Genomic DNA, 13,556 nt, shown 5'->3' with positions numbered 1-13,556 from the left:
GGTACCCTGGTGAGTGCCGTGGTCAGGGTGCTTCCAGCCCACCATGATTCTGCCTTTTCGGCTTCAACCTTATCCTGTCCCTACCTCAGCGTTCGATCTAGAACTTGGCAGGTCAGCCAACTGCGTGGAACTTCACTCACATGCAGAAGAAAAAGATTCTTTTACTTCAGAAACTTTCATCAAGTTCTTGTTAGGATTTCTGAGGGCCCTACTGGCCTATGACCAATGATAGTTCTAAATATTTTGTTTTACTTATTTTTAAAAGTTTAATACCGTTAGTTTTTCACAGTGAAAATGATCACTGAAATTGCTTTCTCATATTAAGCAGAAATTCATAAAATGATTTGTTGTATCAACCTCATTATTTGTACCTCTCCGTGCAGCTAGGCACCAAGCAGCTCCTAAACCAACACTCAAGGCAACAAGCCTCAACAATGACCTGGAGGTGGTCTCTGTGCCTGTCCACTGGGACTGTAAACAGCTCCCAGTGTGGGGAGAGAGAGGCGCAGATCGAGTCACCTGTGAGCTGAAGTGGCTTCCCGCAGGATAATTCTGAATCTGCTTAGCATTGTTTATGAAGCAGGTCATACTCCTGACCCCACTGGTTACTCATCAAACCCCTGTTCTCCACTCCAGTCACATGGAACCAGTGCCGTTCCTTCTGCCTGAAACAAATGCCTTTCTCCCTCCTCCCACTTTTCCTTCAAATACTAACAAAGGCTTTCCTGACTGATTCCCCAAGTCTAGTTCAGGAACTGTGCTAAAATAAGAAATGAATTAAGGGGCAAAGAATGTTGAGCAAAATTAAACATTACTTTCCATTTTCCCTTTTTATTTCAGTCCTTTATTGTGCAAATCCATTATGTTTGTTAAACAAAATAGCACATTCATAACCCTTGGCAAGGCAGCCCCTACTATAAGCCTATAACATTTGAGGTTTGGAGAACAGTGAAGTCATCTTGTTTGCCCCCTCCCGCACTCCAGGTATTAGAAATGAGAAAGGCATTAAAAAAGGAGGGAGGAAATTAAAGGGGCTAATAGGAAAACATAATCGCATGTCTGGATTACTTCATCATGAGACATCATGAAATGTTCATTCAGTGAAACTCAGCATGTATAGATAAAGGCTGTATTACTCAATTAAGTCTGCTATACTTCTGAATAGTACATATTGAATAGTCTCAATTTATCAACTAGGAACTGAGAACACACAGGTTGCATTGTTAATTTGATCACAGGTAAAAATAAAAATTGAGAAAGCAAGAAAAAGAAGAAAACATTAAAATATTATCACCTAATCATTACAGGGTGATTTATTAAAAGGTGTTTTTTGGTTATAGTTCATCAATATCTTAGTAAAAACTCTTAGTAAAAACTCTAAGTAAAAACTCTACTATATCTTTTTTAATAAAATAGATTTATAACCGTAAGTATGAGAGTAGAAGGAAAACAGTAGAATTTAGGATGTTAATTCCTACTGTGATAATTCTTAAATAAAGCCCCCACCCATATTCCTATAATCCTAAATTGATATACTATATATATGCTTGAAGTATTTTATTTTTCCTATGATCATCCTTCATTCTTACTAATATAATTTATGACTTTATATGAGTATATATATTCAAAGATATATACTTCCAAACATTATATATAACACATATATATTGTCCTGAACTTTCTTGACTACATTTTATTGGGCCAATTAAATTGAAAAAAAAATAGCAAACCATGCCTACAAAAATTATAAACTTTAAATAATGGCTTCATTAGCATAAATTTATTGTAATTAATAATAGCACATTCTTGAAAATTAAGTAAGTTTATACCAAGAATGGTTAAAATACTAAAAAATAATGAATAGAACTATATAAAGTATAATATACTCTAACTATAAAGCATACTAAAGAGAATTTACACATGCAATCAATATTTACCATTTATTAATGTGTATCTTTTCCTAAGAGCTCTTTTTAAAGGAAACTTCTAAAATGTTTCTAAAAATTATTTTAACATGGAAAATTAAAAGTATAATTTATTTAATTACTATATGTATAATGTATAAAACTCATATTTCAAGAAAAAGACCACAACAGTTCTGGCAGAACAATGCATTTCCTGTTATGGTCTCTAGGGCATAATCGTGATGGTGTTATATTTTTCATTGGCCATTGTGCTTACCTCCACATCTTGGAATTGGTCCACTCCACATCACTTTTCCATCCATGAGAATACATGTAATTGTTTCCGTTCCCTGGGTTTTAATAAATCCTTCTTCACAAATGACTGAAATCGAACTTCCCAATTGAAAGTTGTCCCCAAACCGCCTTGCGTTGATTGGTATTCCTGGGTCAGGACACTCATTATGCCCAAATGCTTGAGAACAGCAAACAAAAACAAACAGTATAAGAGATCGTTTGTGTACCTGGGTTGAGTAAAAGTGATTTTAAAAAAAAGTTATGTTTATATCTAGAAAAGCCTTTATTTAAAAAATAAATAAATAAAAATTGGAGGCTCTCCTCTGCCCAATCTGTAATGTGCAATAGTAGTGATGGCTTTAAAATATTAGTTTCATAAGATTTCAAAATAGAACTGTTTCTGCTTATTTCCGGACACTATTAGGCTTAGTTTATGCTAAAATTTTCAGTAAAAGCTAGTCAGAATTCCAACAAATGTGAATACAGAACAGGTTAACTCTATACCGTTGCAGACTTTTCTTATGAGCCACTGTTTGGAATGAAGGAATCATCTCATTGTGGGAATTAAAGTGAAATGTTTCAATCTAGCATGAAGGTCTTACAAGCTCTTTATCATTTGCCATATGTCACCTATTTTCTGCCAACTAGGAAAAGGGAAAAGAGATAACTCTTCGTAATCACCATGTTTTAGGCACTATGATAGGAGCTTTAGAAATGGTATTATCTCATTTAACATTTAGAACGGCCTGCTGAGCAAAGTATCACCACTTTGCGAGATTCAGAAAAAGCTAAAGAGCTTGCCTCAGATCAAAGATAGGACTGAAATGTACCTGCTGGTGTGGTTTTCATTTTTTCTCAACAACATATTGTATCTTGGGTTATATGTCTGTCTCTCAAGAGAATGTGAGTTCTTGAATTCAGAGCCTTCTGTCTCCCACAAGGTAAAATAGGATAGTGTGTAATTTTTAGCTCAGTCACAGCAAGTAGCAGAAGTGGAATGACAATGTATTTTTTTAATTTCTCAGAGATTATAGATTGCATGAGGACTACAAATTTTTCTCCTTTCTTATCTGGATGACCCAATATATACTATAAATTTTTAAACTAGTATAATATAAATGGAAGAATATTTAAAGTAGCTAAGGTTAAATGTATAAAACATTTTACAAAGGGTTTATAACTTCACATTATTATATTCAGACTGCATAAGTACATGCAGTTATTCTAAATATTCTCACTAATCATCACTTTGATATTGTTCATGAATTCTATAACTTTACTATCCATTCTCATTTTTAAGTTAAACAATATAAAACAATATTAAATTCTTTAATATATAAAATATACTTTTTAGGTACACATATCGAATCATTGTTTTCTGTTGTGCTTTTAAACACATTTTTGCTTAAGCCTAGTTGCTCCTACACAAAATTCTTGATAGGTATTTTTTAGGAATAAATAAAAATTTTAGTAGTAAACACTAAATATAAGAATTTACATATGCTGAATTAAATTATCTACTAGATAAACAAAATGGGAAACAAGGAGGCATATTTCCATAATACCCTGAAGATACCAAAACATTGAAGTTAAAAATACTCATTTAAGACAAACTGAAAATTATTAATATAAGGTATCCCATAAAATGTATACACACACACTTTGAATAATTATAGAGATACTGTTTATTAAAATGCATTTCATTTTCAAAATTGAGCTATCAGCTATTAAAACCGTATATACATTTTTGGATACCCTATAACTGTATGTTATACACACACACACACACACACATATATATATATTAGATTAAATTAAATTCAAAAAGGACTTCCAGATAAAGCAACAATTGTAAATAGAAAGTCTCTCTGACACACATCATCACCAATTTAATGTTATGCAATTACATGTTGACACTTATTAGCAACAGTATTCACCACTAGTGACACTTTGAAAAGACAATAAGTGTGTTTTATTACTAAATGCCAAAGCTCAGAATGGAATGGACAGGGACCTGGGTAAGGGGTGTAATTCTTTTGTAAAGAGCAGAAAACTAAATCCTATTGTTACATGACACTTAAATATCAATTTATTAAGTTGGTTAATATCTGATATTGTGGTAGTTTTAAGGAAAATCACTAGTATTCTATAGCTTCAGGTAAAACATTTATAAACAGAAGCATTAGTATCTAAGTATATTGACCTACTAAGATAGTTTTCCCTTTATGTAATTCATCCTTTGGTTATATTTATGCCATTATTTTTTTTTTCAGGAAAAGAATATCCATTGTTTTGAAATACAAGAATGAGTGATAGACAATAGCTAAATAACCCCAACGACATCTCAAATCTAGAGCAATATAATAAACAAAATAATATACTAACAAATGTCAAGGTAATAGTCAAAAGCCAACTAAACAATAAGAGCTGATGTTTTTTGATAATTTATTAAGTACCATATGCTCTAAATTATTTACATTCATCATCTATTTTAGTCCTTACAGAAACCCAGTAGGGTTTCAGTGACAAGGACACTGAGGCTCAGTTATTAAACCTGAATATGCAGAAAGCCAAGACTTGATGCTGCATAGTTTCCCTTTAAAGCTCATATTTTTAATTGTTAAGGGCTGGTATTTTTCCTCCTTGGTGGCTTTGCCAAATCAGCTCAGTGGTCTGCTGCCCCTAAATTAATCCTTCGTCGTGTTGCTTCCTGCCATGTGAACTTGTCTTTGAGATTATAATTCTGGGCTGTTATTATTTGTTAATGTCTCCTGTTGGTTTATAAATATTTTAAGAAAAGTTCTATCTCCCTTTTAATAACAGAACAAAACTTGTGATATATAGTAGGTTTGAGGTTATGCTTATACAGTGGGGCCTTGACTTACGAGTGTCCCGGCTAATGAGTTTTTCCAGATACGAGCCGTCTCTCGGCCGATTTTTTGCTTTGAGTTGCGAGCTAAAATTCGGGTTATGTGCCAGCTTCAGATACCCCACCGCTAGTTGGCGCGGCGAACGTCACAGTGAACGCCACAACATCAGCCCAGCATCACTTGTCTCACTCGTTCACTTTAATGATTTGACATACAAGTAATTTGAGTTACGAGCTCCGTCACGGAAAGAATTAAACTCGTAAGTCAAGCCCCCACTGTAAGACTTAAATAAGTTAACATACTGGCTGATATAACAATGATATTTGAAACATATTCCCTTAATAGCAGGCCTCTCATACATATTAGGGAGTAAAATATGGTTGGCAATCAGGACCAAATGAACATCCCCGGCCCAAGTATGTGTATAACTTGCTCACGTTTCCTCATCTATGGAAGCAGAGAGCTTGTTTGCATGATTCCTGTCTAGCTCAGCTTTGCAGAAATACGTCATATGTAAAACATGAACTTACTGTTGTAAGTGATGTTGAAGCCACGTCCTGACATTGAGTGGTCAGCTTGAAATTCCAGCCGCAGGATATGACTGTTACTAGTAAGATGGGAGGGCACCTCAGCCCCAGTAAAGGTTCCGAGAATTGGGGAGTCTGGAGAGTCACCGTCTTTAACAGCAAGGAAGTCAAACTGAGATTCCAGATCAAAGTCATTAAAAGAAAGGTGTATCCGACTCCCTGGGTCAGAGATTATTGTCCAGATGCAGTTTAGATTATTTCCATATCCTTCCGGGTAATCAGGAGAAAGGACTGTTCCCATCGGTGCAGTGAAGTTAGAGAGGCAAGGGACTGTGAAAAGAAGATTATAAAATAGAATAAATGTTAAAAAGTCATATTTTACCTTATATGCTACAATTATGATAATCAATTACAGCTGGAAAAATACTAACAGTTTAAAATATCTTATAAGACAGAAAATAAAAGTTACCTTTTTACATATCAGAAATGGCAACTAGTATTTTAGATGACTGTATGCTTACATATGCGCAAAAATATAATTGGAGCAATAACAGCTATTTATTTAGACATTTATGATGTTTGTGTTAGAATGCTGCGCAATTTTGGGACTGTACTTAGAAATAATATTAGAGAAATCTTTTGAGATATCATAGAAAGCAATATGCTTATGAAATAATTGAAGGCAACAAAATATTTTGTGACTATTAGTAGAAATGGGATGATGTAGCCCAGAGAAAATTTGTAATAACAGTGGTATTGGTGAGTTTCATTCTTACCATGTCAAGGGATGCTCTGATAGTTTATAACACAGATAAGGAAATACATTAACTTTTATAATTGCCACCCCTGTGGCTAACACTGGAAAAACAAGTAAACTCTCACACCATACTAAGTCGAAGTACCCACCCACCTCCAGTTTTCTTTTTTTAACTTTTAAAAACATCTGACTTAAAGGTTCACATAGAATATTTAGAAATCAAAAGGAGGATTAAAAAAATAGAAAAGTAAATGATCACACAGAGGACATCAGTTAATATAATGATGCATTTTCTTCCAGTTTTCATTACATGTTTTTAACAAAATTGAATTCATACAATTTTGCGCCAAATTTTAGTTACAAAGGGTAAAAATGCCTCAAAATATTTTGCTAAATTTCTGCCTAGAAAAGTTGTATTAATTTATACTGAAATGTAACAAATATATTAGTAAGTACAATACCCCTACCAGCATAAAAGGGTGTGACTATTTTACCTTCTTATTTGATAGAAAAATGAGCAATTTCTATCTCTCTACAGAAATAAAAAAGATTAATTTATATCTAAATGTATGTAGTTTATGTAAAATATGTAAAAAGAATAATCAAAATATATAAATTATAAAATTTATCATTTTTATATATACTATTTAATTTCAATTTGCTTTTTCCGTATATAATTATGTTAGAAGTTAAAACCAAGACTTGGAAACTGAGAACCACTGGACTGAATCCAGACTGCAAATGTGTTTGGTTTATTCTTTTCTTATGCCTAAAAAAAAAATAAAATCACCTTTAAATTCATCATATTTCACACTCGAGGGGGAAAAACCTGGAGTTCTAACTTCTCTAATACACTACAATTCCCTATCACTTCTTGTTCACTCTTCACACTATTACCTGACTGCATCCGGAAATCATTGATTCTATAGCCTTGATCTAAATTAAGGGTCAGCAAACCTTTTCTGTGAAGGGACAGATAGTAAGTGCTTTGCGTATACACTCCACATGGTCTCCTTTGTAACTACTTAACTCTGACACTGCAAACAGGAAAGCAGCCATGAACAACAGGTAAGTGAAAGTAAGTGGTTATGTTCCCACAAAACTTTATTTACAAAACCAGGATTCAGGCTAGATTTGACCACAGTCCTTAGTTTGTCAATCTCTGATCTAAATGATCCCCACCTGGAGCAAGAGCTGTCCAAAATCTACCACTCTAATCTCATCAGAAAGATAGGTCGACGTCTAGATAACATAGTAGCCCCCGTATCCTCAGTTTCATTTTCCAGGTTTCCATTATCCACAGCCAATCTTGGTTTGAAAATATTAAATAGAAAATTCCAGAAGTAAACAATCTATAAATTTTAAATTGTGGGTCACTATGAGTAAACTTCATGAAATCCCATCAGTCCTGGTCCATCCAGCCAGGGATGTGAGTCATCCTTCGTCCAGCTATCCACACTGGTATATGCTGCCCACCCATTAGTCACTTAGCAGCCTTCTTGGTTATCAGATACATCGTCTAGGAATTCGTATCATAGGGCATGTGTTCAAGTGGCCCTTATTCCACTTCATAAGGAACCCAAAGCACAAGAGTGGTGATGCTGGCAATACAGATTCGCCAAAGAGAAGCCATAAAGTGCTTCCTGTAAGTGAGAAGGTGAGTACAATACAGTATTTTGAGGGAGAGACTACATTCACTTTTATCACATATGTGACCACTTTTCTATTTTATTATTAGTTACTAGAGGCGTGGTGCACAAATTCATACACAGGTGGGGTCCCTTTTCTTGCTGGTGATCAGGGTAGACGGGGGCGGGGGGCGGCTGTCTGGGGGAGGGGCTGCAAGAAGTTGGTAAGCCAGGCCCCCTCCATTGGGGCAAAATGGAGGAAGGGACCATGAGAGGTTGGTCAGCTGGTTGGGGGGAAGACTGCAGGAGGTTGGCTGGCTGCTCCCCCACCCTCATCGGGGCTGATCTGGGGGGCTGGCCAGTGGGAGGGACCATGGGAGGTTGGCTGTGGGAGCACACTGACCACCAGGGGGCAGCTCCTGCATTGAGCGTCTGCTCCCTGGTGGTCAGTGTGCATCATAGCAACCGGTCGACCAGTCGTTTGGTCGTTCGGTGGTTTGGTCGCTTAGACTTTTATATATAGAGATTTGTATCTCTTATTTTTCCTAATTTATTGATTAAACTTTACCATAGCTATCCTATATAATAAAAGTCCAGTGAGCAAACGGCAGAACAACCAGAACAACCGATCGACCAGTCGCTATGACGTGCACTGACCACCAGGAGGAAGACACTCAATGCAGGAGCCACACCCTGGTGGTCAGTGTGCTCTCACAGTGGGAGCACCGCTTGGCTGACCGGGATGAGCAGTGCTCCCAGAGCAGGCCAATCCCTGCAGGCCACACTCCCCACTTGTGCACGAATCCTGTGCACCAGGCCTATAGTGTATGTATAAAAAACAGAATATATAGCATTTGATACAGCCCATTGTTTCATGCATCCACTGAGAGACCTTGGAACATATCATCCTTCAGATAAGGGGGGGGCTGCTATAGTCTAAAGCCTTAATTATATTAGACTAGAGGTCCGATGCATGAAATTTGCGCAAGGGGCTTGGCCCTTGCAGCCCCGGCTTTGTCCAGAAGGTCAACTGGAAGGACACACGGAAGGTCATTTGGCTGTCCAGTTTAATTAGCATATTATACTTTTATTATTATAGATTCCATTTTTATGTGACTTCCTTTGACCCAGTGTTATATGTCTGTGAGCACCACACTGATTTTATGGTAATAAAATGCTATAGTATCCACATAAACATCTTTATTATCCACATAAATTTGGTATCTACATAAACATATATTCTGGCCTGTTTTTAAAATCTATCTGTATGTCAATACATTAGGTCAAATGGCCAAAAATTTATATTAGAAATGTTAATTGAAATTTCAAAGCAATTTCTATATAATTCTCATATTTAATATAAGGTCTCCTCATTCAGGAACATGGTGTTTATTTTTTTCATTATTTCCTTCCCTAATAAGTTTTTTTTTTCTATGAGGTATTTGGTTTTATGTAAGGATCTTTCTATATTTTTATAACTTTATTTTGTGAATAAATTCTCTTCCAATTACACTTTTAAATTAGCTATTGTTGGTATATAAGAAAAATATTGTCACATATATCAGGATGAAAGATTTAATTTTCTTTAAAATAGTGAAAAGTGTTCTTTACATTTCCAAAGTTTTAAAAGTTGTTTTAGTTAGCATATTTTAAGTATTTTATTAAATGCATTTTATCATTTATTAAAGCTATATAGTATTATCATTTTTATGTGATATATTACATTAATATGAGTATCCAATATTACACCAACATTATCTCCTTGGAAGAACACCTAGAACTAAAGATCTTCAACTTAAAGTCTTTTGAAATATTACTAAGCTTTAGATGCTGCTGATATAATTGAATCAGACTATCTAATGTGTTTTATTCTCCCACAAGAGGAACTTCCCAAGGTGATCGTGATTAAAAATGAACACTGCCCCTAAACTGAAAAAGTTCCACTTAGGAGGGCCTGTGCAATCTTCCTCTCCTAGATTTCCCAAAGAACAATACAAATATACTGTAACTAGGGAAATTTCTGCCAGATTCTAAAAATACCCATTTTACTGAAATGTAAGATAAGTTATCATAGCAATATGTATCTAGAACACTATAATGAGAAACAGCAATGCATATTTGTTAGTTTCTGTATTTTTGTATTTTTTTTACTATGCCATATATATATATATATATATCAGGAATTATTTGGCTTGTATTCACTTTAAAAGTTCACTTACACTTTTGAAAGTGTTAAATAATTTTAAAATGTTAAATAATCAACATTTCCAACAATAGAAAATGTATTTTAAGGCATATATTATAATCAGGTAAAATGTAGGTCTTTTTTTTTAAAACCAGGATATATTGAAGTAAGGTTTGTGCTAATGTCTTTGCAGGAAATACAGGATTTCACAAATAAAAAGCATTAACATTATAAGTTGAATACAGATGAAAAGCCATATTTAAAAACTAAAAAAAAAATTACTTTTACTTTAATTGTTATTGGCTTATATGCTTTCATCTGGGAATATTCAAAATTAAAATTCAAAATTTTTAATATTGCAATCACACCTGGCAAGTTGTATTTGTTGGTAATGAAGACAGTATTTAATTGAACCTAAATGTGCCTCAGTATACAATACAGATTATATTTTTGTTGCAGTTAAATTGGAACATTTTAATGTATTTGAAAAAATACATTATTTTAATCTAAGCATACTATATTTCATAAACATTAATGGATTTTATTCTGTACAACATAAATAAATGGCACATAAATATGCATTAATGTGAGCATCTACAAGCAAAAATAAGTTAAGGCATTATGCACAAAATATAAGCTAGAAATATTTTAAGTTTGTTTGCAACTAAGCATATACTATCTTGTGAAAATAAATGAGTTTATTAGAATTAGTTCAGATGTATAATTTCCATAATAAGTAAGCTATCTATAAAGTATAAAGTGCCACCAATAAAGTGTTATGAGAACATGTAATATATACTTTGCAATTACCAAGTAAACTTTGTTAACTTTATTTAAATCTGTAATGAAATTTATTTGGCATAAACACATTTGTTAAAGATAGTATCACAAAGTGCTACTCATTCAGAAATAATTACACGGTTCCAGCTCTTTGAAATTAATTACCAAAACAATTATATGCAAGGACAGGGTGACATATGCTATCTGGAAGAAAGCATTTGGTACTCACAGATACAGATGGGTATGTTTGCAGACCATTGGTTATTCTCTTGACAAACAATGGATTTTTCTCCAATTAATTCAAACCCAAACTGGCATTCGAACCTCAGAACATCACGATTAGAAAATCCATCGCCTTCTCTAATTCCATATAAAGGTGTACCAGGATCGCCACAACTTTCTTTTTCAATTTCTGTAAAAATAGATTAGAGTCATTTTCCAAGGGCTTCAGGCATTTGATATCCATCCATCCAGTTTAGTTAGTATATGTGCACTCTATATAGCTATTTCAGAGAAAAGGATGAAAATTATCTGTTATTATTATTATTAATTTTTTTGCTACTCTTATGGATTGTTTTGATAAAATGATGTAGGAAATAGTGTATTTCTCTGATTTAGGGGAAACTGAGGTTATCAGAGCTATTGTCACTGCTCCTTACAGAACAGTTATGACAAGATTCAGATTTTCTGACTCAGCTGGTGTGGCTCAGCGGTTGATTATGACCCAGAAACCAAAAGCTTGTAGGTTCTTGCAGACTTGATACCTAGGCCATGCAGGAGGCCCCCAATCGATAACTTCCTCTCTCATCGATGTTTTTATCTACCCCTGTCCTTTCCTTTTTCTTTAAAAATCAATAAAAATATATATTTGTGAACAATTCAGATTTTCTGTCTGTAATGTGTATATACTCATCCATACACACATATGTACAGAGTGAGGCAAAAGTAGGTTTACAGTTGTGAGTACACGAGACAAAGTTTATTCTTACATTATTATTTACTAATTATTATATTATTTCCATATGAACAACTGTAAACCTACTTTTGCTCCACCTTGTACATATGTATTTTCCCCAAATACCAACACATTAAGGGTTAGGTTTCAAGATATGAATTTTATAGAGACACAAATTTTCAGCCTATAGCAGAGGCAGTGATGGTGGTGCCAGGGGTTGAAGACATCTTGAGGTCAAGTAGGTGATGGTGTGGCTGAGAGCCAAGCAAGTAGAAGTAAGGCCAAGGAGGCAGCCAGTAATGTTGGGGAATTAATTATACATGAAGGAATTGAGCAAATCACAAATGCATTAAAAATAAGGGTAGCCAGCCTGACCGGTGTGGGTCAGTGGTTGAACCAGGAGGTCATTGGTTCAATTCCTGGTCAGGTGGTGGGATCAGTCTCCAGTAGGGAGCATGCAGGAGGCAGCTGATAAATGATTCTCTCTCATCATTGCTATTTCTATATCTCTCCCTTTCCCTTCCTCTCTAAAATCAATAAAATTATATTTTAAAAAATAATAATGGTAGCCAAACGTTTCACTATCAATAAGGGGATGTGGAAAAAGGGAAGGCTACAAAGGATCCTGAGGTGGTTGAAGTAAAATTGGGTGAGTTGTTGGAAACTCATGTTTAAAATATAAACACAGATACATAAAAAGATGATAAATAGATCTAGATATGAGTATGTGTATATAAATACACATATATATCAAAAATACACACATATATGTATGTGCATTTTCTAGCTACATCCACTAAGAGTCCTAAAAGCAATATATCCCTTTACTAACAAATACATTGAATGTCCAGATCTTGACCTCAATATGATTTCTCACTAAAAGGAACCAGGAAGGTTGCTTCTGAGATGAATTAGATGAGACTGGAACACCTTGTTCTGTCAAAGAACAATAGCAACATGCTTGAAGAATGATGGTATCAATAAGCTTGAGGGACTCTACCACCATTCTCAGGCAGTTTAAACAACAATGTAATGGCATATTACTACTAATTGAATGCAATATAAATTCATAAATCTATATTGATATAAATAAACAGGAGAGAAGAGAAAACTCACTCTCCATATAGAATAATAGTTAAAAATGAAATGCCACCTTTGGTAGCCATCTTAGTGATTTTGGATTTAGGGTGAATGTTTGATAAAAAGCAAGATACTAGTGTGGTGAAGGCCCAGGGCGGGGGTGAGGGTAGGTAGGAGGAAGGTGAGTGGAGAAAAAAAGGGACATCTGTAATACTTTCAACAATAAAACTGAATTAAAAATAATAATTTGAGCCCAATCAGTGTTGCTTAGTGGTTAAGCATCAACCTATGAACCAGGAGGATTCCCAGTTAGTGCACATGCCAGGGTTGTGGGCTCAATCCCCAGTAGGGGGCGTGCAGGAGGAGCTGATCGATGATTCTCTCTCAACCTCTCTATCTCTCCCTCCCTCTTCCTTCCTCTCTGAAATCAATAAAAGAACTTATTAAAAATAATAATGAATTGAGAAAATTAAAAATAAATAAAACAAAACAAACAAAAACAAGATATTGACATAATTTTGGATTACCTTTCTGGAAAACACCTATCAATCACAAAGATGAAAATGGTGATGTTAC

At 34.5% G+C, this 13,556-nt stretch overlaps 1 protein-coding gene across 2 annotated transcripts in view; it reads right to left on the bottom strand.

The window, feature by feature from the left end:
• The window catches only part of CSMD3 (CUB and Sushi multiple domains 3), an 886,927-nt gene that overhangs the window by 353,563 nt on the left and 519,808 nt on the right, over nucleotides 1–13,556 (bottom strand). For both annotated transcript variants that reach the window (XM_059671887.1, XM_059671888.1), the window contains 3 exons: nucleotides 11,175–11,357; nucleotides 5,599–5,925; nucleotides 2,182–2,376 (listed from right to left, as the gene is read on the bottom strand). In XM_059671887.1, coding sequence (XP_059527870.1) covers nucleotides 2,182–2,376; nucleotides 5,599–5,925; nucleotides 11,175–11,357 — 705 coding nt within the window. The remainder of the gene's footprint in view (nucleotides 1–2,181; nucleotides 2,377–5,598; nucleotides 5,926–11,174; nucleotides 11,358–13,556) is intronic.

Source organism: Myotis daubentonii, chromosome 17 (genome assembly GCF_963259705.1).
Source record: "Myotis daubentonii chromosome 17, mMyoDau2.1, whole genome shotgun sequence".
Taxonomy (NCBI): Eukaryota; Metazoa; Chordata; class Mammalia; order Chiroptera; family Vespertilionidae; genus Myotis; species Myotis daubentonii.
The sequence above is the reverse complement of the archived record's forward strand: the minus strand, read 5'-3'. Positions and strand labels throughout refer to the sequence as shown.